Source organism: Salminus brasiliensis, chromosome 24, assembly GCF_030463535.1.
Source record: "Salminus brasiliensis chromosome 24, fSalBra1.hap2, whole genome shotgun sequence".
Lineage (NCBI taxonomy): Eukaryota > Metazoa > Chordata > Actinopteri > Characiformes > Bryconidae > Salminus > Salminus brasiliensis.
The window spans coordinates 17,892,671-17,918,970 of record NC_132901.1 but is presented as its reverse complement, the minus strand read 5'-3'; the positions used below and the strand labels follow the sequence as shown (position 1 = coordinate 17,918,970).

Below are 26,300 nucleotides of genomic sequence, written 5' to 3'. Positions count from 1 at the left end.
TCTCCCTCCACTTTGCATCAACTGCAGTCAAAATCACACAACCCCTAGAAGCCATTCACAGACAGTTTCCTCATTTAAACTTTCCGGAGTACTAATCACTTTCACCTTTCTTCTATTCTACTCTTTGTTTATATCGTCACTGTTCAATGAAAAACATGTTGACTTTTCAGGAAAGGGCACAAATGGTCTTAAATCTGAATGAAAGTCTATTTTAAAAAATAGTCGGTTAGAGCATTTCTATTGGTCTGTTCACCTCAACATTACACTATGAAAATACTAAGAGAGCTTGAACTTGATATTGGCTAATAATCATTAGTCATTAGACTTAATCAGACTTCCTCTATGAACTTAAGGACTTAAGACACTTCAGATATTTCACATTATTTTCCATGTAAGGGCTGAATAAAAACCTTTGGAAAGTAATAAAGGTCACTGGGCCAGATTAACATATTTGCAGATTATTAGATATATTTGGAGTAACACATTTCTTCATAAGGCAGTTTTTCTACGGAATCTGACACTACCACTTTTTCGCCCATTAACATATTTCACTGATGTGATGGCTGAATCTGACGGTAAATGGTTCTCAGGTTTTGAAGCATGTTTTCATTGATCATGATGCCAAACATCACATCTATGCTTGAGGCAAACTTTAGGATTAAGAGCGTTAATGCGGAACGGTTCTGAACAAGGCTTAGTCAGCAAGACTCCTGCCAATACGGGACCTCATTCACCAATATCTTCCTAAGAATGTTCTCGAATTAGTTTTTAACAGTCAGATATATGTTGAGGTTTCTAGACCTTTACAGCCCTGCTCTTATAATAATGAATCCCGTTGTCCTCATAAACTGAACAAATCCCAGTTAAGAAACCACTAGTGAATGTCAGAATCTTGGTGAAAAAGCATATGTGGGTTTAGAACAAGGCATGTGAATGAGGCATATTGGTCTTTAATGCATCTCTTCAGAAAAAAAAAAAACGTAAGTTCTCGAGTACTCGCTTAAGAAAGTCTAAAGATTTACTTTTAAACACACTTTGTGGTTTTCTTAGACAGGCCATTTGTAACTTTCATGCCTTTCATGCCTCATTTTACAGCTTATTATAAACAACACAATACACATTTTCAATTTTCCATTATTCAGTTAAATCCATGTAGTGAAGCACAAAGTAGAGGAATAACAATAAAGATAAAAAGAAAAATCATGAAATAACGGTGAGAGAAGAAAGTCCTCCCTGGAAATATCTCTACTCTGTGTCCAAATATTTGTGGCCCCCTCTTCTAATAAATGAATTACCCATTGGTCCATGTAGAATAGCACTGCTAATAGAATAGGACTCAGATAAACACATATAAATACAGTATTTCTATTGGTCTATTTATTCAGAATCATTAACACACTGTGTAGAGCAAATTATGTTTTCATTGGACAGCAGCGCAATACCTGTTCAGTTCACCTTCTACCTGGCAAAGTATTGCCAAGATCTGTTGCACATCGAGTGCTATTTCTCATTTTTATTGGCCTTAGTGTTTTGATCCCAGCAGATTAGTACTGCTAATGGAATAGGACTCTCTGGAGCAGATAAACATGAACCTATTGACACCATGTCTAATGCCCCACCCCTCGAAGCATTGAGCTGTGCAGCAGTGGAGCTGTGTTCTTTGGAATGATGGTGCTCCTGGGAAGAGTTGAGATGAGGTGGCATGGTGACCATCCAACATCCTGACCACACTAATGCTCTTGTCGATGCATGCAATTAAATCCTCTCAGCAAAGCCCCCTGGACAGTAGACAGTTACTTCAACAAAAGCTGGATAAACATATTTTGATCATAGATTTTGAAAGAAACAATGAATAGGCTGGTGTCTCAATACCTTTGTCTATATATTGTATAATTACAGCACTTCTGAGAAAAAACTCCACTTTCAATCTTGTTAAATTAGACATTCATTCTAGTAACTATTCTAGTAACACAAAACTAAACAAACATTTAAAAATGACACAGTGTCCAGGTTTTCTCTTAATGCCAGTTAACCCACCTGTTCGTTGCTCCTCCTATCACTAGCAATGCCCCCAACACTAGCAAGATAAGGACTTTGATACAGCCACCTCCTCTTTTCTAAACCTTCTCATTTCTGCCAATGTGGCATCACCAGGCAGCTGACACACTTGAGGAAAAGCATTGGGTCACCAGCTCTGTCCCATCAGCTAACAAACACCTGTGCTGGCCAATATTGCTTTAAGGGGAGCGTTGAGGGGAGAGAGCACCTTATACCCACCTGGAGAGAGCGTGACCAATTGTGCTCTCCTGGACTCTGGCTGCTGATGACAAAACAACATGGCTCAGGATTCAGACTCTCAGCCCCCAGGCCATAGTGGCAGCACTTTAGACAGCTGAGCCACCCGGAGCCCCACAGATTACTTTCTTTTGTGAATCTCAACCCCTGCTGACTTAAAGGTTTTTGTTACTTTTTAGCTGCATTAGCCTCATATCACCAGTGTAAAACTAAAAAACGTAAACAAGATACCAACAATGTCCTTGCAAGGGCAAAGAAAAAAGCTCATATGGTGAGACTGACTTTGCAAAACTTTTTTTCCCAGGCTCTTGTCATATTTAAAGTGCTAACACTGCTATTGCATGTAAAGTTAGCTTTAACAGTGCATGGCTGCAGCATAGTGATTTATTAATAGTACAGCAAGCTCTCAGCAGCTAGTCCTGAGACTTTTGTTCTGCATAAGACACAAACGAAGAGGTTATGTGAAGAAGAGGTTATGTGAAGCAGAGGCTATGCTCACAAGCAGGCTGCATATTTACACAGGAAGATTTCATAAACAAAAGAAGGACCACAAATAAAATTATATTCCAAACCTCAGACATACAAGTGATGTTAATGTTCAGACTATTTGATTTGAATGTCGGCTTAAGTGCCCATTAAGTAATGGCTTGATGGCTAATTGCTGAAGCTTTTAGAGCATAAAAATGTAGAGACAGACTTAACAACACAATAGAAGTGGGCTAAGATATTTATTTACATTTGTAGCATTTGGTAAACACTCTTATCCAGGGCAATGTACAGAGTAATTATGTCATAGAGCTATTGTTAGAAGTTATGCCCAAGAACTTACACAGAGAATATACAGCATGCATTATTAATATGGTAATAGTAATATGGTAACTTCACAAGCGTCGGACCGTGCCAAACCATGCCGAACCGTGAGATCCAAATCATGGTGTGAACCGAATTGTGATTTTTGTGTATCTTTACACCTCTACCATAAACCTAAACACTCACTTGTGTGCGTCTGTGGCTGCGGCCTGTAGCTCATGGCTGTAGTAAATATGCTAGAAGAACTGACTAGCGTATGGATCCACATGAGCATCAGATTACGCAAAACCTAAAAAAGGATTTTGCATCAGAATATCTGGACTGACATTTGCCTCCTCCTCCATGTGCAAACAGCCAGTGCCTCTTTTTGACCTGCAGTGTAATGTGAAGTTGTTGGGCAAACCAGCATGCTTGGAGGAAAGTGCAGGGTACCAGTTCTGACGCATCGGCTAGCAGACGCATCGCCCGTGCTGGCCAGCAGCCCACAGAAGCTATCTGGGAAGAGGAAGACCCATCTACCTCAATTGTGCTCAATCAGACTCCAGCAGCTGATGGCAGGCACTTTAGTCCCCCCCCTGCATTTTCTGTTTAGGTGCCTGTCAATTTCCAGCAGAGCAGTCTTACTGTACAGTCCACTCAGACTTAAGCAACAGAATTAAGCAACACATAAGAAGCCCCATCCGAAGGCTTAATATCCCTTGAGAGGGCTTAGAGGGGGTAAATGCAGGGGACACTTGTGGATGTTCCTGTTCCAGTTTTTTTTGCTCAAACTCTGTATGTTTCTGGGTTGACAGTGCTGGTGAAGCTGAAGAAGGTGAATGGCCGCTGTGCTCGCAAGTCTCAGTTCATTCGGCCTATCTGTCTGCCAGAAAGGTTCATGACGTTCCCCGACTACACATGCTGCACCATTACAGGCTGGGGACACATGCAAGAGAGTGAGTGGGCACACACACACACACACAAACACACACACACACACTTGTGCATTTACTTGTGTAAGTTTACATTGCTACCGTACTCTCTTCAAAACACGGTTCGTCTACATAGGTATTTACTAATGGCAGTAATTCATGTCGAACCTTAACACCTCAAAGCGTAAATGGTAATTTGCCTGAATAACATGTCCATTGCATTGAAACCCTTTTGTTTTCATTACTATGTAGAACCACTGAAGTTTACTTTGGAAAATTCCTTAGATATCATCAAGTCTAAAATATCTTAGGTATATGTTCGGGAATGTACTTCCACTTTTACTTGAGTAAGATTTTGACAAAGTGCTCATACTTTTACCTTAGTACGTTTCTAACTGTACTTTACACCTCTAGTCTCATGGTCGTTTCATGGTCAGTCCGTTCTAAACCACTTCTCATCTCATGGCTTTGTAATTAATTTGTCAATTGAAATGTTTTAAATTAGTTAGTCAACTGAATCTGTGCAGGTCAACTGTGCAGGACCTGGTTCATGTACGTGTATAAATGGTTGTATGTGTTAGTCTAGCTATGTTCTAGCTCCTCATATTAAGAAAATATTGATATATCAACAAGACAAGTCAACCATATTCACCATGTAAGTCGGACACAGGTGGAATTTGGCCTCTGCCTTTAACCCATTTGTCAGTGAACACTCACACATACACACTAGTGATCAAACACACATAGTAACAGTGAGCACACATGCCCGGAGCGGTGGGCTACCATTGCTGAGGCGGCCGGGGAGCAGAGAGGGTGAAGGGCCTTGGTCGGGCTGAGCCCAGGTATCCAATCCACAACCCTGTCTGCCATATAGTGAGCCACCACTGCCCACCTTATCACAGTATTATGTTTTGCAATGCTGTATCGATGCTCAAACACTTTATGGAATTTTGATGAATAGTTTACATATAAAGGTTGGTTGGTGGCATTGGCTGGTGTTCATTTTGTGTTGTGTTTAAACCCGCCACCACTAGATGACCACTAGATGACCACTACTGTTATGTTAGTCTTCAGATCCTATTGTTCTGATTGGATAAAAAAAACATAAACTTTTCTTATACTTTCTTTTTGTACACACGTCCTTTAATACTATGACAGTTTCCCCAAAATTTGATTTACAGAAAAATATATTGCCATGCTTACAGTATCTCAGTATATCATAGTATATAAAATCATAACCCCTGTATGGTTACCAATATAGGTTCTTGCTATTATACAGCCCCACTTCGTAGGGACCCTAAAGGAACACATAAGCATTTGGAATTTTGTTGTTTTTTTAATATGGATGTGTGTATTTTTGTTAGAGGGGAACTCGTATTCTCACCTAAGAGAGGGAATGGTGAAGCTCATCCCATATGAGAAGTGTTCGGCTCCAGACGTGTATGGTTCGGAGGTGAGGCCGGGGATGCTGTGTGCGGGAAGTGACGCCTGTGTGGATGCCTGCCAGGTATGAGGCCTTCATTAACATTAATGTTAAGGTTTAATGGTAAGATTAATAATTCAGTATCCAGTATCATAATTTCATTATTTCTCTGTGCTTAGAAAAGTACAGTCACAAAAACAAGCATGAACTGCTTATTACAGAGCCTATGGAAAGACGTACATATGTGGTATGAAATATCATATGCCATTAAAATCAATGAAGATTTTATGATAACTATCAACAAGCACCCACACAGGGGTTCAGAGTGGTCCGCTGCCACTATGATTCTAGGCTCGTTGGTTCGAATCCCAGGTCATGCTGTGTGCCATCAGCAGCCGGAGTCTGAAAGGGCACAATTGCTCAGGGGTGGGTTGATGGCACTTCCTCCCCACATCGCTCCATTGTATCGGAATTGGTTGATCTGGTGCTTTCCTCTGAGTATGCTGGCTGTCTAGCGAGGCTGCATTAGCAGCAGATCGATAAGAGGCAGTGCCTGGCTTCACATGTGTCGGAGGAGACGTGCTAGTCTTCACCCTCCTAGTGTTGGGGCATTGCTAGTGAGGGAGGAGTTCTAGGTTTGGTAGAAAATGAGGAATTAGAAATCAATTAAAATAAATAAAATAAAATAAGCCAACCCTAACATGTTTCTGAGGTGTTTTTGTCAGTAAACAAAAACAAAAAGAAAGTGTTCAGCTGATTCATTAGCAAGTAGTTTGGGGTTGATCAGTGAGTGCATAGCGCCTCCTGTTGGCCAGACCGTTGCATAAACCAAGTCATATTTGTGCAAAATCCTGTAATATTGCTCTACTGCTTTAGTCCATGTGCAGCTTTCAGTTCCAGTGACGGTCCTGTATCTGTTAAAAAATAAATCATGGCTATTTTGTTGATCTTACCAGGAGGAGTTTGGGGGGGTGTAAACGGTATTATAAATAGCTGTAGCATAGCTGCCAACTGAGGGGGGGCATTGGGTCAACTTAACCACTTAAGAAGGATGGCAACACCCTGGTGCAAAGCAGGAGAAAAGGCATGATTATCACAATAGTGAAACCGCATTAATTATTTGAAATCATTATTTAATCAGCAGGGTTACGAACTACAGCAATAAGAAACGCTGTGCTGTTTCTATATCATGTGTGTGTTTCGCTCACTTGTTCTTTCCCCTACAAGCCAAATTCTAGGTACATTGCATTTGAGGTGTTTTCTAAATTAACTGCGGCAACAAAAAAATGTGAAACTTTGATTTCAGACCGTAGAAAGCTAATTGTCGTATAATATCTGGTAACCTAAGGACAGATGGACAAGTACAGTGACAGAAGGGACAGTACGGCAGGTTTGACGGCACATAAGTGATAAGCTACGAGCTACAAGCTAAGTACATTAAGGGGCATCACAAAACATTGTGATCTCCCAAAATAGACAGTTGGAAATAGGAGATTTTGGTCATGGATATTAAAAAAAATGTCACAAAAAAAAAAAAAACTATTTCCACTGTGGACTTTAGATGTCCATGAACATTAATAATAGGTCACCATTATATAATAATAGGTCACCAAGGAACAGATTTTTTCCACAGAGGATTAGAGGCCTTAATGAACATAATCAATAGGTAAACAAAAACAGTCCCAGTCTTAATAAGTCTTAATAGTTTAATAAATAATTTATTTGTTTTATAGTTTATATTATAGTTATACTAATAAATTGTCCTCTAAGTTTAATATGTTGTTCCCTCAAATTAATAAATTGCCCTCTCTGTGTAAAAAATCGTTCCCTCAGTTTAATAAGTCGTTCCCTCAGTTTAATAAATCATTCCCTCAGTTTAGTAAATCATCCCTTCAGTTTAATAAGTCGTTCCCGTAGTTTAATGAATCATCCCCTCAGTTTAATAAATCGTTCCCTCAGTTTAATAAGTTGTTCCCGCAGTTTAATAAATTACCCCTGTGTGAAAAAATAATTCCCTCAGTTTAATAAATCATTTATTTCCTCAATAAATTGTTACCTCAATTTAATAATCCATTCCCTTAAAGTCGTTCCCTCAGTTTCAAGGGGATACTTTAGAAGGGATACTTTAGTTGAACTGAACAGTTGATTAAATTAAGGATTGGTAAATTGAAGGTAGAATTTATTACATTTCCACTGTGGATTTTAGACGTCCATGAACATTAATAATAGGTCACCATTATATAATAATAGGTCACCAAGGAACAGATTTTTTTCCACAGCGGATTAGAGGTCTTAATGAACGTAATCAATAGGTAAACAAAAACAGTCCCAGTCTTTTTCATAGCAGATTTCAGACGTCCAAGGATGTCCAACATGGGTCACTAAAGGATCAGATGTTTCAAAACATCCGCTGATGATAACAATAGGGCACCAAAGACTGGCAGATTGTAGATGTTCATGGATGTTATTAATATTGTAGACGTTTATAACATGTCTCTAACCTACAGACTATTTTTAAACAGACTTTGAACATCCACGGACACTCTTTCTTCACGGAGTAGAGATCATGAACACTGCCAGAGTATCCCTTTAAGCATGAACTACATGAAGTGTGCCTTGCTGAAAAGGATGTTTGTGTGTGTGTGTGTGTGTGTGTCTGTGCAGGGTGACTCTGGTGGGCCGCTGGCGTGTGTGCGCGATGGTGTTAGTTTCCTGTATGGTATCATCAGCTGGGGTGATGGATGTGGAAGATCAGGGAAACCAGGCGTCTACACCAAAGTGCCGAAATATGCCGGCTGGATCAACCACATCATAAGGCCTAAAAAACAGACTGAAAACAAAGGACTTTCGTAGCATTTCCATGTGTGAACGGCACTGTCAGACCTGGTCTGTGAACTTGTGAAAAAATAGCTGTGAATGAAGTTCACATGAAGTATATGTATATGCTTTATGATCAAATAAATTATATTCAAGCCTTCAACTGTGGAGTAAAACTTCCAGACCAATGTTCTCATTTTAATAAATGATATTTTAATAAAATTATTAAAGATGTAGACAGTCAGGTCAGTTTAATAAGTATAAATCCGAGCGCAGGTCTTTTTTAATGGGTGTATTTAATACAAATATGTGACCAGCGAATCGACACCAGCTCCGGCATCTTGGCTTTGTTCCCCCCCCACCCGTTTTCACGTAAATCCCGCCCTCCCTTGCCGGGATTTGCTAGAGAAATCCAGCCACCTGCATTGTGATTGGCTAGAACGTGTGCGGACACAAACTTGTGGCCAATCCAAGCGCAGCGAGGGCGGGACTCTCGCGAATACGGGTAGGGAAAAAAGCACGGCGCCGTCGCCTGACGGTTTATTTTTGAAAGTGACCCGCGCGCAGCTGTTCCGGCAGGATGAAGTGAAGATGACGGATTCGGTGGTCGCAGAGGGACACGTTAAACTCAGAGACGGCAAAAAGGTAACGCAACCAAACCAGCGAGCTGGGAAAACACACCCGAATCATCCGTTTAGCTCGACTGGTTTGTTGACACGTTGCCCCGAGACTTTGCAGACCTAACTCTCTTCTTTCTGGTTGCAGTGGAAAAGTCGGTGGGTCGTCCTCCGTAAGCCCTCGCCTGTGGCAGGTAAGCTGACGGGAGCGCTGGCGTTATGGAGCGCCTGCCAGCACCAGCTTAACTATAGCTACAAAATCCAGTCCGGCTCCGTGTGTGTGACTGTAGCTAGAAACACGTTTCATGGCCTGTTTAGGTCTCTACTGTAATTGTAGCTAAATGCTCGAGTTTGACCACATGTAGCTGGCGCAGTATCTGTATACCTCTTTATGATCTATGTGTGTCTTGTAGGTCTGTATTCGTGCCCTCTGCAGCACACTGTGTAGGAACCAGGGCGGAATTTGATATTTGGCCCAACTGACAAAGTTGAATTTGATATGTCTCTCAGAGGTCTGAGTTCACCATAGTCTGCACTCAGAGAAATGTACAGAGACCCCAAAGTGTCGAGGTAGACAAGTAATAGACATAAACCGTAACCTCGAGGTTAACAGTCCACTGCCACGATTTAATAAGTTGTTCCCTCAGTGTAATAAAGCATTTCCTCAATAAATTGTTACTGCAGTTTAATAATCCATTCCCTCGGTTTAATAGGTTGTAGCTTCAGTTTAATAAGTTGTTTCCTCAGTTTACTAATTGTCCCCTCACCTTAATAAATCGTTCCTTCAGTTTAATAAATCGTTCCCTCAGTTTAATAAATCGTTCCCTCAGTTTAATAAATCGTTCCTTCAGTTTAATAAATCGTTCCCTCAGTTTAATAAATCGTTCCTTCAGTTTAATAAATCGTTCCTCCAGTTTAATAAATCGTTCCCTCAGTTTAATAAATCGTTCCTCCAGTTTAATAAATCGTTCCCTCAGTTTAATAAATCGTTCCTCCAGTTTAATAAATCGTTCCTCCAGTTTAATAAATCGTTCCCTCAGTTTAATAAATCGTTCCTCCAGTTTAATAAATCGTTCCCTCAGTTTAATAAATCGTTCCTTCAGTTTAATAAATCGTTCCTCCAGTTTAATAAATCGTTCCTTCAGTTTAATAAATCGTTCCTCCAGTTTAATAAATCGTTCCTCCAGTTTAATAAATCGTTCCCTCAGTTTAATAAATCGTTCCTTCAGTTTAATAAATCGTTCCTTCAGTTTAATAAATCGTTCCTTCAGTTTAATAAGTTGTTCCCTCAGTGTAATAAAGCATTTCCTCAATAAATTGTTACTGCAGTTTAATAATCCATTCCCTCGGTTTAATAGGTTGTAGCTTCAGTTTAATAAGTTGTTCCCTCGGTTTACTAATTGTCCCCTCACCTTAATAAATCGTTCCTTCAGTTTAATAAATCGTTCCCTCAGTTTAATAAATCGTTCCCTCAGTTTAATAAATCGTTCCTTCAGTTTAATAAATCATCCCCTCAGTTTAATAAGTCGTTCCCGTAGTTTAATAAATCATCCCCTCAGTTTAATAAATCATCCCCTCAGTTTAATAAATCATCCCCTCAGTTTAATAAGTCGTTACTGTAGTTTAATAAATCATCCTCTCAGTTTAATAAATCATCCCCTCAGTTTAATAAGTCGTTACTGTAGTTTAATAAATCATCCTCTCAGTTTATTAAATCATCCCCTCAGTTGAATAAGTCGTTCCCGTAGTTTAATGAATCATCCCCTCAGTTTAATAAGCCGTTCCCTCAGTGTAAAAAATAATTCCCTCAGTTTAATAAATCATTTATTTCCTCAATAAATTGATACCTCAACTTAATAATCCATTTTCTCAATTTAATAAATTGTCCTCTAAGTTTAATAAGTCATTCCCTCAAATTAATAAATTGCCCTCTCTGTGTAAAAGCTCATTCCCTCAGTTTAATAAATAATTTCCTCAATAAATCGTTACCTCAGTTTAAAAATCCATTCCCTCAAAGTTGTTCCCTCAGTTTCAAGGGGATACTTTAGAAGGGATACTTTAGTTGAACTGAACAATTGATTAAATTAAGGATTGGTAAATTGAAGGAAGTATTTATTACATTGAGGGATTCATTTATTAAATTGAGGGAAAGATTCATTAAATTGATGGAAATCTCTTTTTTGGGGGGCTCTGTAGAAATGTACATGTTTATGTGCTGTTTTATTTGCTTTCGTCAATGTTGTACTTTTGCTAATATTAATCCTATAACATTTTACTAGGTATGTTTAGTCAGCATCTCAGTGTGCCAATGTTAGTTGGAGTCTGGCTCAATGAGTCTCTGGAGTTTTATATTTGAGTATGTTATTTGGTACTATCATGTTCCCCATTCAGAACTTAGGCTGTCCCAGTTTAGACTATGTGTTGGATTACATTTAAAGAGACAGTTTGTGCTATACTCCAAAATAAAATCCAGCAAGAGCTACTCAGTGTGCGGATACACTTTTAAAAATAAAAGCAAGTGGCTCCTCAAGCAATACCACAGAAGAACCTTTATTGGTTCAATAAAGGACCATGTGTGCAGTAGTGATGCATGAGTGTGAAGAACATTTTAAACATCTGAAGAGTCTTTAGACCTTCATAAGGTTCTTCACAATCATACATCACTAATATAAACATGGTTCTTAAGGGAGATGGATGGTTCTTGTAGAGCATCACTCAAAGAACCATTTGAAGCACCCTTAATATAAAGAGTGTATGAGAGGCCTGGTAAGTGTTCATGTCAGGTTAAAGTGGTTTTGTGGGATTTGTCCACAAGCTGTACATTTAGTGCAGGCTTTCAGTGGGAGTTAGGAAACGTATGGTGTATGAAATCTGGTATCCTCGCCTCTCTATACAGAGTAAAGGCTTGTGGTGTTTGAGTGTGTCCTCCAGTAGATAGGTGTGTGATGGCGAGAGAGCCCACAGGTCATGCTGTTGATGCAACTGTTATGCCAGCTGTCCATGGTCATGCATGTGATGTGGTGGGTGAGGGAACTAAAGGGTACTGATGTTTTGTCAGTTGCATTTCGTAGGAGTGTGAACAATAGGCGTACTTGACGCCTGTCTCAGTTTGTCCTTAAACACAAACCTTAACACCCCCCCCCCCCGCCTTCCGTCTCATCTTTTCCCCCTCATCACCCCTCTCCACCTCCCAGACTGCCTGGTGTTGCTGGTGTCTAAAGAGCGTGGTGCGAAGGAGAGAAGCAGTGTGGTTTTGGAACACATTTGCGGTCTGGAGGCAGGATTGAGTGGAGAAGGAGTGGCCTGCACGCTGACCATCCTGTGTCTAAATCAGACCATCCAGCTGGGCTTTGACAGTAAGGACGCTCTACTGCCCTGGGACCTGAGACTTCACTACCACCTGGGGGAAGGTGAGCACAACTTTGTGAAATCAGTCAGAGGTTCCTAGTTCTTTGCATAGTTAGGGCTTCTTTGCCGCCTGTCACTCTTCAGTCTACCTGAAGAGCACACCACACACTGCCTCACAATGCAATGAATATCTAGAGTCTAAGAGAACTTGCAGTTTTCTTATTTCTGTCTTATTGTGGCTTTAAGCAGACCACACAGCACCAAGTTTAGAACAATAACTCAACTGCAGCCTGACAAAATGCTAAAGCTCAGCTCAGCAAAATTTAGTCTAATCTCAACTTGTCCAAGTCTGACCAACCCTAAATTATTCAGCTTGTTCCCAGCTGAAGCCCAAAAAAAAACCCTGTTTCAGCCCGGATTTAGTCTTTTTTTAATAGACTTCTTTGCCAATTTCAATCCACTTGCCGGGACTCTCACATCACACACAATGCCTCCTCCCAGACACGTAAGGCCTGCCAACAGTATATTTTCCAACTGCCACTAATGCAAAGTAAGTGGGGAACTAAACACACTTGGAGGAGAATGCTAACTGCCAGTTCTGGACATACACTCATCGTGCTAGGTGATGGAACAGATTCACTGGGAAAGTGGCATCAATGGGCCAATTAAAGGAACAGATTATAGCCTGGGAGAATTCTGTCTGAACCCTATTGTAGCCTGACAAAATCCTCTCATAACCCTGATGCAGTTCCTTAACTCCACTGAAGTCAATCTGTCTGAATATGACAAAATTCTTCACAAACCTGACTGAAGCCTGAAAAATATTATTTGAACCTCATGGTAGCCCAGCAAAATGGCAAAAATGACTAACCCAGAACTCAACATATTGGGCTCAAGAGAGAACAGATATTTGAACTCAATAATGACAGAACACAAAAACTGATGAAACTGTGCTGAGATGGCACCCATAAACACTGATCTAGAGTTTGTACCCAATAAGCAGACGTTGCCATTGCCTTTTTGTTGTTGTACTTTGAAGAGTGCAACTTTGAACGGCACATTCCAGCCATTAGTCCCATTAAAGCTACAAAGCAAGCACCCCAATGTGACCTGTGTTTGTGTGTGTGTGTAGGGTGGTGGGGGTGTTCATGCTGAGAGATGCTTGGCAAGGCATGCTCCGAAGTCACCTGCTTGCTGTCACTGTGTGTGTGTGTATGTGTGTGTGTGTGTGTGTGTGTGTGTCATTCTTTGCGTGTGGGTGCCTTTTTGTTTTGATTTGCGACCCTTCATGAATCTGTTTCAAACTCAGTGCTGACAGGTTAAACCGAGCCCACGTTCCTTCAGCCTTCCATCCATCTACCTGACATTATACACACACCACACATTGGCTTAAAATGCAGCAGATGATTTATTTGGTACAATTTATAGTGTGAAAATATTTTTTGAATAATCAGAATTATAGACTGCTTACATTCTTTTTAGCTGAAGAGTCACTATATGTCCACATATTTATCTAATATCATATATATCTAATAAATGCATTTAGCTACTTTAAGCACCCTTTGCTGACACAGATGTGCAAATCCGCACTCACAGCTTGTCTGGTTGCTGTAGATAACTATTACTATAGTAATCGGACTCTCTGGAACAGATAAACATGAACCTATTGGCACCATTAATGAGCAGTGGAATTGTGTTCTCTGAAATGATGAGTTGGGGAGATGGGGACGAGGAAATCATCCAACATCCTGACCTCACTAACATTCTTGTTACTAAATGCAATCAAATCCTCACAGCAATGCTCTAAAATCTAGCAGAAAGCTCTGGACAATAGAGACAGTTACTCCAACAAAAGCAGGAGAAACAATACACCATGAAGCAGATATGTCCACAAGTCAATTAGTGCGAATTAGAGTCTAAGTCGAATCATAAGTGTACACAGTACAAGTCCGAGTCAAGTCCTTAGTATAGAGTTGTATATTATTCACATTATTAGCTAAAGTAAGTTTAAAGTAAACACCTACTAAACAAAAAGTTTGACAAAATCTTCCTATAATGCGCATTACTTTCATTACAGAAAAAACCTTTAGTCTGAAGGACAGCTGTAAATATGATCTGTAGATTAGCTAGTTAAGCTAAATGGGCATATGCACTAGCTTGTAGACTTGCTGCCTGGGTTGTTCAGGTTATTTTGCTATCTTTACAAAAAAAAGGGTGCTACAAATGTTTCTTTAAGTGAGGCCACTGAAGAACCCCTTTTGTTTCCATAAAGAACCAAGTAATATAGATTTGAGAAACCTTTTGCTTCATGTTCTTTACCAAGTTAAAGGTTCTACACACCCACACACCCGTTGCAGCAGCTTTATTTTTAGATGTGTGAGTTGACTGTGTTGTGGATTGTTCTGTTCATCAGACTTAACAAGCAAAACTTGGTTATAAAAAGTTTTATGGAACCTGCATTACACTAATGATTACTGTTTACCTCATCTTTGCTTCCAGTGTTTAACTTACCTGCTGCTCTGGGCAAAAATACCCTCTTCATATACCTTGTCTGTCTGAGTCGGACTAAAAAAAATAGCAGATGGTTCAACCGAAATGAAAAGATGTGGGCCAACTAAGAAAATACACAATTCTGCTTGACAGCACTGACTACAGATGACAAGGCAACAATCGGAAATTGGAACAACAATAAACATGATGCAGCGCACTGGCAGACACACAAACACTTGTAAACAAGCAGTTTTATTCATGTACTCATGTCTTAAAATCTGTCAGAAACCACATAAGCACGTCTATTTAGGAGCCTGTTTACATGCGTTTTGTGTCTGGGTAGTATCTGAATCTACTTTGTCCGGATTCAGTTTACAACGGTCATTAAAATGTGTCCTAGTGTGACCAGATGAGATCAGAATGCACTTTACTATGTTAAAAGCACATCAACACGTCATTTCCGTTTTACTGAGAAACAACGGTTTCTCATCAATATTGTCCTGCCCTGAGAGACCGTGAGTCACAGTGCATCTTTTTTTAATGCTGACAAGTAAAATCCGAACGTGATCCGATTACCAAAACACATGTTAATGCCAGGTGTAAACAGGCTCTAAGATTACTTAAAACTCAGCACAGTTTGAGACAAGAGTGTAATTGTTTAGGCATGCAGTTGTTATGAGGCTAATTTGTGACATTGGCTTTCATTCGTATTGTGAAGAGTAAATTGTGTAAATCAGATTTTTGTACAAATGGGTTTAAGCAGTGAAGCATGTGTAAGTCTTTGCACTCATACAGATGTTGGTAATTAGCTCTGTTAGTAATTGCCTAAGAGTAAAGCCTTAATATGATTTGTGTTTGCATGGTTGTGAGCAAGCTTTTGATTAACAACTCATATTTGTCAGTTTGGCACATGGAACTGTTGGTAATGTGAGATCACATAATTATGTGTGTGTGTGTGTATGCTCTGCTTAGATTTAAGGGAGATTTGTAAGCATATGTTTAATCACGGTCTTACAACAAATTGGAAACTCTCTCTGTTTCTTTCTGTCTTCTTTTCTCAGTTCACAGTTTTAACGTTACTGTGCTGCCTGGCACTAAACTGGAGAGTGGTCCTGCCACACTCCATTTCTGCAACAACCTGCTTGTCATTGCCAGGGACATCCCTCCTGTGATCATCGGCCAGTGGAATCTTCTGGACCTGCGGAGATATGGCCCAGTGACCAATGGCTTTGTGTTTGAGGGCGGGACTCGCTGTGGTTACTGTAAGTATGGATGAACTCAATCAAAGAGCTGTGAAAAACTTATTTTTTAAAAACTACCCCAGACAGTGTTTGTTTGAGACCTTATTTCAGTGAAACAGAAGCTAAACAAATAGCTTTATTTTAACTGATAAGTACAGTGATGTTACCAGTTAGCAGACGAAACAAATCTAATTTTAACTTTCCATTCCACCTTAAATAGTGCAGCAGTTACATCGTGTACATTTTAACCGCAGAACGTAACTGCTTGCATCATTTAAGTTGGAATGGAAAGTTTAAAAAAAAGACTTGTTTTGTTTTGCTAACTGGTAACATTACCACACTGCAGTTAAAATAAAGCTCTGCTACAGCAAAACCAAGGATTGAAAGTGGTTGGGCTTTGAAAAACCTACCTGATGCATTAAAAAAGCCTGAATCTGCCCTGATCCCGAGTCTGGATTGAATCAAGACCTCCTTCCTTTAGTGTCTATACCCAATGAATCAATGTGCTTTAGTGTCTAAACTCAATGAATCAGTGTGCTTTACTGTCTATACTCAGTTAATTAATGTGGTGTTGTGTCTAAACCTTTATGCAATAGGGTTCCTATCCTTTTCATACATGCATTACATTACACAGTTACCTACAGCTATTTAAACAATGTCTATAATGTTTTTGTAAACTTTGTACACATCAGTTGTGCATATTCACAATTTCTGTAGGATGTGTTGCTAGTTTCACTGTAAAAATGCAGTGGGCATCCGTGCTGCTTTCATGGTTTAAGCTGACTTGTTGACTAATTGTAGCATGATCCAGAAGGGTTAATGGAAAGTGTGCTTTTCTTTATTTATGTATATACTTATTTGTAAAATACAAATGTTAAAGCAATAGTTAAACGTATATTTCTGAAAATGTACCTTGTAGCTTGTAGTTTCTATGGTTAAAGACGTGTTTTTAATAAAAATTTAAAAATTCAAAGTTAACTTTTAGCAACAAATTAGGCTCAGTCAGTTAAGACAATCCTATGATAGTGTACATATGTATTAAGCTGTGTCTGGGAATAAATATGAGCATTTCTCTAATGTGTCTAGTAAACCAAATCAGGTTACTAGAAATTGTGCATTAAATGGCAAACCATTGCTGACAGAATGCTGGGTGTCTGAAAGGACTAGTTGTGAAAGGTCAGTGGTGTGACAGTTTGGAAATGTCTGCTGGGGTATGGTGTAAGCATGGTATGTGTGGCTGTAAGTAAAGATTAGTGGTGTGGTATGAGTGTTATGTTTAGAATTTAAGACATCTTGAAGTGCAGGTGGTTTTAACTGACCACACATCTTTTCTAAAGCACCTGGAGATGTGACTCATCAGAATGGTTACAGTAAATAGAGGGTATTTGCATACCATGCCCATATTCTAATTTTATGGACATTAAACATCAAACAGCATAAACAGCATTACGTAAGAAGGCATATGGATAATAATGTTTGTGGCATCTATTACTTTATTATTATATGGTTTGTATCAGTGACTGGTAGTGACTGTTTTATTGCAAGTTCTTCACCAAAAAGGCAGTTAATTAGTAAGTTTACACAAAGGAAAACATTATTTTATATTTATTTTAGTATGTAATATATATATATATATATATATATATATATAATATATATATATATATATGTGGCCTATGAGATGTTTATAATTATGGCGTATGTGGTCTATGGAGCCGTTTATGATTGTAGTAAAATTGACTTATGGCATGTTTATGATTATAGCAAATATGTTCATAGTTTTAATGATGTTTATGATTATAGTTATTGTGGCCTTTGCAACATTTATGATTATGATAAATGTGACCTATGAGACGTATATGATTGTAGTAAAGGTGAGCTATGAGACGTTTATGATTATGGTACATTTGGTGATGTATGGGTGATTAGAATAGTGTGTGTGGTATGTAAGCGAGACAGGTGCTGCCCTCTGATGTTCAATCCCTCTGACTAATCTTGAAGCTGCTTCTCAGAGCTGCAGTGCAGCTTGTTTGTGAAGGATAAATAAAATTGATCTCTAAGGTTTAAAGTGTTTACGGGTGTATTTACAGAACAGTAACAGAATTTAAATACTTGACATGCTTTACAAATCATGACAATATGAGTAAAATGTGATGATTTTGTATTTGCTTTTAGTAAATGGCTTCTCTGTGTGTGTTTATGGTGTGGGTTGTGAGATGGCGGCTTCTTTTGCTGTGGGTGGTCTTGTTGCCAGGCTGATGGATGATGTCTCTTTGTTGACCTCCGCTCTGAGGGACTCCCGTCACACATCCATCAAACATACTACTCTGCTGTTGAGAGTGAACCTAAACATTACACCCACACACCCACCGACTCACACACTACCAGACTCACTTGCCCAGACGGACATGGAGAATATTAAACTTAGCTTCACTGTATCCATTTATGTTGCATCTGTGTGAATATGTGTGTATGTGTTTAGGGGCTGGTGTGTTCTTCTTGTCCTGTGCTGAAGGGGAACAGATCAGTTTTCTGTTCGACTGCATTGTGCGTGGCATCTCCCCTTCCAGAGGTCCCTTTGGACTCAAACCACTCCTGCCAGGTGCGTGTGTATGTGTACATGAATGAATGCATGTGTGCATGTTTAAATGCATGTATGCATGTCACGCAAAAAAATATTTGTGAAAAGTCAGCTGGTGAAATTTCTTCCCTGCTAGATTTTCCACCATCAACTGTGAGTGCTATTATTGAAAAGCGTTTAGAAACCACAGCAACTCAGGTACGCAGAAAAAAAGTTACAGAGCAGGGTCACCGATTGCTGAGACGCTTGCATAAAAGTCTCCAACACACCACTGACTCCATAACTGCCACACATATATAGTTATTATGATATATCAACTTTTCCAAACCTGCTGTTAGAGCTGCAAAGGGAAGGGTGGGCAACAGCAATGCCTGTGGATTTAAAGTGGGATGTCAATAAATGTCCTATAGGTGCAATGTGTAGATGTTCCAATACTTTTGTCCATATAGTGTGTTTGTGTATAATCCAGGCCAAAGTTTTTGTCATAACATTGACCTCTTAAATGTCTTGTAACCAACAGTGGTTTCTGGCTTTAAATCTAAATACTATTTTTCACACATACATGTTCTTCTCCACAGTAAGTGTAATAAAAATGCATTTTAGGCCAAAACCATAAAATCATAAAACAATGACGTAAATAAGTGTATTAGTGACCATTTAATGTGAAAGCTTATGTTGATTGGTTACTGTGACTAACACTGTGGACAACTTTGACTTGGAGTGTTTGGCTACAGCTGTACATGTTGACTTAATGTACTCTTAATCTTAATGATCTAATTATACATACATTTTAGAACATCTGTGGATTGCCTCTTCAAGGGTTCACCAATGAGTTTTTACTGTAATGTACATTTAGAACATCCTCACAAAAACAGCAAATACTCCGTCGTAATTGTAATATCATATTTTTTCCATATTTCAAATGTTAATGTTACTGTGTCAAGTACAGGATGTGTTAGTAATGTCCATATAAATCAAAACCATTAATAACTTTTAATCATAGTAAATGCTTACAGTATTATCTGCCTTGGTTATTTGTGGTGGTTTTTTCTGCATGTTGTTTTTTACCCATGACTCCTGGTGCTTTAATCTTTGCTTCGTAGCTGCTGGGTGTTATAGGTCATGTTCTTGTGAGTTTGTTTGGCTGCCTCGTTAGAGGCTAACGAGCAATGCAGCATCACTCGGGTGAGGTTTGTAGGTATTCTTGTTCTCACACTTCGGCCTAGCCAATCAGATCTGAGCTCATCTTCTATTCTTACCCTCACAGGGAGAATAAATAGGGGAATTTGGCACAGGGGGTCAAAGCCGCAGTTCATACGAGCACTCTTCAACATTCTTAATCACTTGTAGGACCCATTCGCTTCTTCAGTTTGTGCTGTCGTTGATATTAAGTTGAATCAACATTAGGTGAGAAGTTCATAAATCAGTGTTCATGACTTCTTGCTCGTATTTTTAATAAAAGTGTGTTGACTTTAGAATACTGATTTGTCTATTTATTTTCTAAACCTTTCTAAAAGTTGGTTTTATAACTTTTGAAAGATAAACTGTTTCTCTCTCTATCTGTATCTGTTTTCTCTCTCTGGCTGCATGCCATGCTTCCCACATGTTAGACCTATTAATAGTAGTTTAAATGCTAGACAAACATTGAGGTGTTCTGCAGCAACACCCCACCCCCTGCATTTATCCCTACAGGCCCTGGATTATAAACACATGCTGCACCAGGGTGGTATTTTAAACTTACATGGTCCAATTTAATCCAGTCTCCACACTTTTTCCATTTTATATGGTATTGTACAAATATATAAAGCAAGAAAAGACGAGTCAAGTCAGTTCAGGAGGATTTATTGTTATTTCAACTATATACAGAGTACACAGTGAAACGAAGCAACGTTCCTTCAGGACCATGGTGCAACACAGAAGTGCAGACAGAAGCACAAGTGCAACACAACAAGTGCATATAGACAGTACAAAACAATGCAGACAGTCCAGGACAATACACAGAGTGCAGATGAGAAGGTGTACAAGCAGGATACAATAACTAAATAAGACAGAGTGAGATTGTAGTGAGAAGTGGGGTAGTGCAAATGGAATGTGCATTCTGTGTTATTGTGGTGGATCAGCAGTAGAGTGCAGCTCAGGTTAGTGCGGTACTCTAGCAGCTACTTTTAAAAACATTGTTTTATTGCCTTAGTATGTCTGTAAATTGATATTCTTGTGTATCAGTATTTACAGTATTTAATACTTGTTTTTTTTATACTTTAGAACAATATACTTAAAGGATAGGGATGGAGGAATTGATCAACTATAGATTGGTATTGGCCAATTTAGTAAGTCCTGGGAGCTGGTCATATTATATGATCCATATTTTATAAGTTGCTGCAGGTTAGAGGACATTGTAGTTCCTCATTCAGTGGAAATATAGACCTCACTCATATCTGCAGAACCCAGTTAGTTAAGTCAGTGTTGAAATCCTCACTGTGAGTGCGGATAGAATAAGGAAAGATTTTTACTGTATCTGACTCAAACTCACATACTCGTGCAGAAAGGCTGAAAGACATTCAGCAATCGCTATTGACCCTATTGACTGCTATTGAAAAACACGGATCAGATCATCTCTAATGATAATTAGTTGATTAATTATGTGTTACTTTAATTAACTAATTGATTCATTGATAATTAAATCTAGTCTGAAATAGCCCACACCCAGTTTTAGATGAAAATTTTTTAATGATAAAAGTGTTTCAATTAGAAATGTTCGAGCTCAAATAAAGAAAAGGGATCATTATCGATATCTGTGAACTTAAAGCTTTAATACTGGTAACAGCCCTTTATAAATAACAGTTAATGTCGAAGCCTGTTATATTCTTCATCTCAAGGACAACAACAGGGTCTTAATACATAAGGAATAATGTGATGCAGCAGTTGCAGAACATGTTCTTCTTTTTCTAAAGCAGTTACACAACCTTCAGTTATATGAAGAGCTAAATGTGTCATTAAAGCCAGCGTTTCTCTGAAAGCATTTATCCTGCTACTGTTATTGCTCAAATGTTCAGTTTTCTTATCTGTCTGTCTGTCGGTCTTTCTGTTAGAGCCCAGTGCCAGTGCAGCATCAGTGGAAGAGAGACTGAACCAAGAGGCAGAGGAACTGGAAAAAAGGCTGAGTTTGCTGTCTCACAGCACAGGTATCTGCCTTCATACTTTACTTTGTCCACTCATTCGTTCCGGCTGTAGTAGGTTCCTAGTCCTGATCTTGAGGAATTATTACCAGAGCAGAGAATGTTTCTGCTCCAGTAATCCACACTTCCTGTCGAGTTGGTTGTAGATTAGGAGGAATTTAAAGATAAATCAGTAACATTTTTCTAATGTTTCACTCTCTGCACATATGAGTTGAAAGAGAAATTCTACAGAATTTTCTGTATATTCTGCATAATTTAGTCATTAAGATAAACCAAGTGTAAAATGCTTAATTCCAGAGATTTTTTTAAAGATTCCTTTAAAAAAAATAAAATATGACATCTCGTGTAACTGCATGAGTAGTCTGGGCATTTATCAACAGCCCATGAAACAAGTATTTAAGGTGAGAAGCAAAGGAGTGAAAACACCTCACTCTCTGCCCCATGTTTAATTCTCTCCACACAAGACAGAGTAGATTAATCTGGAAGCCCGTACCTGCCAGATGGAGGAGAACCAATCATCATATGTTGAAATAATTGCTTATTTTTTTTTCCTGATTTGACTGTCAATATTTGTCTGGCTTGTTTTTTTAAGATGTTTACTAATGTCTGCTATATGTCTTATTTAAAAGTTTAATTCAGCTTAAAAAAAGTTTTGTCTTCAGCCTGGTGGGAATGGACCTCCATTGCTGAACCTCCATGGCTAAACTTTATATAATACACTAAGCAATGCGCTTCTAATGGTGGGCACTATTTTTTACATACTATTTAGTGTAGTAGTTTACAATTTGGGATGTAGCCTTAAATAATGCAAATTAAGGAAACTGCAGATTTTTGGTTTAGGTTTAAAGGGACATGTGTGGGCTTAATTTAAATGTTTAATTGCAGGCATTAGATTTGTTTTCTGTGAGCCTTGACACAGGTGTAAATTCTTACAGTGCATTGACTTTCCATTGACTGTCCTGCCTTGTTTATTTTGTCCTCTAATAACTGCTTAGTAGCTGTTGGTATCAGTATTTCAGTTTGTTAGCCCATGCCCAGGACCATTTCGAATTTAAAGCTAACTAACACCCAAATCAAGTCTTCAGTAGTAATCAGTACATTAACACTTGTGTGTTTACTGTGACAGCAAACTTAAGGTCAGGATGCTTGACACTTTTGTTAAAGTAACTTAATTATTTCTCTAATATGGTTCTCTTTCTTTCTTTGCTTTACTAGCATCCAGCTCGAGTTTTAGTTCTTCAGCAGTTGGAGATGACCGCAGCATTTCCGGCTCCTCTGACAACTCAGACACCAGTCGCTCGGATTCCAGCATCGGTAGCCGCCTCACCCTGTGGGCGGAGCCTGTTCCAACCACCTCAGCTGAGTCATCCTTCACGTCAACGTCTAGAATTGCTTCTCATGGGGAAGAGAAACTGTCAGTCAATGTAGCGGGTGTTCCCAGAGTGCCGTCTAAGCCCGCCTGCTCACGGAGGCTTCAGGAAATAGGCCGGCAGGGCTCTTCTGACAGTGGCATTGCCACAGGAAGTCACTCATCTTATTCTGGGAGCTTTTCGTCCTACACAGGCAGTCTAGACATCGGGAGCCCTAGAGAGGAGTATGGCTCTTTGTTCAGCCTGCCACCACTTTCTAACCCTGAAAAACATCTCTGTACCTGCCCAACCAGCCACAGCCATGAGTACCAGGTGCCTTCTTCTCTCCGCTACCTTTACGACACACCCCGCAGCCTTCTGGAGACCCCCGGAAGCTGTGTTACTGCACAGAGCAAAGAGCAGAGTGGAGTAGCCGCTAAGGAACCTACAGGATTTACATCCAGAGAACGGACTGATGAAAATGTTATAGAGCAGACTGAAGCCTCAGCTGCTTCATTGTCCATTCCTGATTCTCCGACAGAGTCTACCCCCTCCCTTACACACAGTCAGGAGGCGGAAGGGACCCAGAAAGTGGTGCAAGGGTGTCAGGGAGCGTCCGGCCCGGAAACACAGTCTGAGTGTCTGATTTGCTCTCCTCATCCAGCTGCTTCCCGAGCGCTCTTCACAACCTGCCCTGTCTGTGGTGGCTTCAAGGTAAAGCAATTACAACCCACACTATTTAGCACTAGCGAGTGTCTCATGGAGCTCAGATGAAACTATCTAAATTATTCAGAATATAAACTTAGGTTATGCAATACAGTGACAGTATACTGCGAACTCATGTGGCATTCTTCATTTTACCATGTTTTATCTATTATACAGTTGGTGTGCAATATACAGTTGTGGTTGAACATTGGGCAATATTGGGCTTTCAGTGATTTATTTGAACTGTTTATTTGAGACAGAATGAGTGTACAACATACTTTTTTATTTACATTACACTAGTTGTGTAATGTACCAGTTACTAAAACAGCTCTAGAGTATGATGCTACCAAACCCTTCATGTTGATGTCATTTGTTATACGGCTAAATCAAGCAGTACAAGGCTAATGTACTACTATAAACCGGAAGAAACAATTAATGAGTGGGTGTTCCAATACTTTTGTCCATATAGTTACAAATATGTTACAAAAACACCATAATGTTATGATATGATATATGATATTTAAGTATGATTCTAATACTTAAAGCTGTAACAAGGTGGGCAAACTTCTGAACGATAGCATTAAAATCTGTGGTTGTTCTGTAATTTGCTATTGCATGGTGTTGTGCCTTGACACCGAAAGTATTCTCACCATCCTCAGAGCTAGCATGGAGTTTACACTGGCTGACTTCCACAAGTGTGTGATGCTGCATTCTGTCTGTCTCCTTTTCTCAGTGTTAAAGCTTACTGACCTGAACCTGAACCCTTCCCATTGACTCAGATTCTGACCCCCAACACTCAGCTATGAATACTCAGAACTCCCATATTTAACTGCAGGTCATACTTCGGTGGACATTATCTGTTTCGTGAAGTGGGGAGAATAGTCCATCCTCCATTGCATTTATATTGCCTTCATTTCATGAAGAAAGGCTGTTATGCCGTTGTATGTTGTTGGGCCTATCATGCAAGGTTAAGGGATAGAGCAGATCTGGGTATCATGTTGCAGTAGTCAAAGTTATTCAGAGGACAGGGGCATTAGAACCTGCAGTGATCACACATTTGGGATTCCAACCAGTAGCCTTGAGGTTCACGACAGCTTAACCTCCATTTATTTATGTAGACTAGTAGAGACAGGTCTTATAGCTAGTATTTTAAAAGAAATGGATCAGATATCTGAGATGAAGTGAATCCGGTTTTATTATTTAGCAAATAAGTAACCTGAAACAACACTTAAGTAAACAGGGTAAAAAGGTCATGTAAACATGGTGAAGAATCTGCTTGTACTCAAGTATATTTACATTTACATTTAAGGCATTTAGCAGACTCTCTTATCCAGAGTGACTTACAAAAGTGCTTCAATATTTACTTGTATTATCCTTTGCTCTAAGCTTAGATACAACTAAATACAAAAGTCAGTGTGGATACCACAACATGCACTGCACTTTGCCTGAGTACTCTTGGAAGAGGTGGGTGGGAAGAGGTCTAAAGACAGCAAGCGACTCTGCCGTTCAGACACCCAAGGGAGGTTTGTTTCACCGCTTTGGTACCAGGGCAAGTACATATAACAATACTGGAAAAGAAAGCGTATCTGTTAACTGTTAAGATGCTGGTATTTGCCAAGAACACGTCTTTTGAAACCTTTTGGAGGCAAAGGAATAGGCACGACTACCTAAGGCAGACGTTAGAATATTATTGCTTTAGCTTTGGTTATATGCTGAGAGATAGCTTTGAACAAAGCATTTATTTTGTAAAAGGAACAAATCTGTTGTACGAACCAAAGTCAGTGAAGGGTTTTTGAGAGAATATGAAATGGTTAGTTTCATTGCTGTGCATCACTGTTCATTTGCATAAAGTTGAGCAGTGCTCAAATTGATCGTGTCACCGAATTCATCCCTTTCGCATTACTCAAGGTTGCATCTCTGAGTGCTGCAGAGGGTCGCTGACTCTAATTGAAAATTAATGACTTCCGTACACGGTGACTACACGATTAAAAATAAAAGGTGATACAAAGGGGTTCTTTGGTGTCGCTTAAAAAACATTTTTGTTCATTAAGAACCATTTAACCACTATAAAAGTGATGTGAGTGTGAAGAACCTTTTTGAGTATTTTATGATATCCATTGTAGCTCCTTTATTCTTATTAGTGTAGCCTACCATATGACTACATAAACCATAATGTATAATAAGTATACACCTCTAATCAGTGCACCAACTCATGGTACAGCAGAACATAATTTGGACTATATATTGTCCAAGAAATATTTGCACTAAACGATATTACTGTCATTTTAAGACTGTTTTAGAACAGTGATATAATAACGTAATAATGCGATTAAACCCTTTCAAAGAGCATGTTCTTTTAATTATTAAAAATATTCAGACATTAGAATTGGAATATAAAAAGGTTTGAATATCCTAAATAAAGAAAACATACAATTTTTTTTAATCAAAGTCAACATACTTGTTTGTTCATGTTAATAAGCTCTCCTCACTTAGTAAACACAATCTTTTTTTTGATTTCACGTGCAAGTAGTACATTA

General features: G+C 39.1%; 2 protein-coding genes across 4 annotated transcripts in view; both read left to right on the top strand.

Annotated features, from left to right (window-relative positions):
- LOC140546864 (hepatocyte growth factor activator) overlaps nt 1-8,308 on the top strand; it is a 64,033-nt gene extending 55,725 nt beyond the window's left edge. For both annotated transcript variants that reach the window (XM_072670287.1, XM_072670286.1), the window contains exons 12-14: nt 3,900-4,040; nt 5,381-5,523; nt 8,104-8,308. In XM_072670287.1, the coding sequence (XP_072526388.1) occupies nt 3,900-4,040; nt 5,381-5,523; nt 8,104-8,292 (473 nt within the window). In that variant the 3' untranslated portion in view covers nt 8,293-8,308. The remainder of the gene's footprint in view (nt 1-3,899; nt 4,041-5,380; nt 5,524-8,103) is intronic.
- A 510-nt stretch (nt 8,309-8,818) lies between these two features.
- Nucleotides 8,819-26,300, top strand: part of LOC140546760 (protein Dok-7-like) — a 33,166-nt gene continuing 15,684 nt past the window's right edge. For both annotated transcript variants that reach the window (XM_072670156.1, XM_072670157.1), the window contains exons 1-7: nt 8,819-8,901; nt 9,022-9,067; nt 12,068-12,283; nt 15,773-15,973; nt 18,435-18,554; nt 21,623-21,715; nt 22,925-23,772. In XM_072670156.1, coding sequence (XP_072526257.1) covers nt 8,848-8,901; nt 9,022-9,067; nt 12,068-12,283; nt 15,773-15,973; nt 18,435-18,554; nt 21,623-21,715; nt 22,925-23,772 — 1,578 coding nt within the window. In that variant the 5' untranslated portion in view covers nt 8,819-8,847. The remainder of the gene's footprint in view (nt 8,902-9,021; nt 9,068-12,067; nt 12,284-15,772; nt 15,974-18,434; nt 18,555-21,622; nt 21,716-22,924; nt 23,773-26,300) is intronic.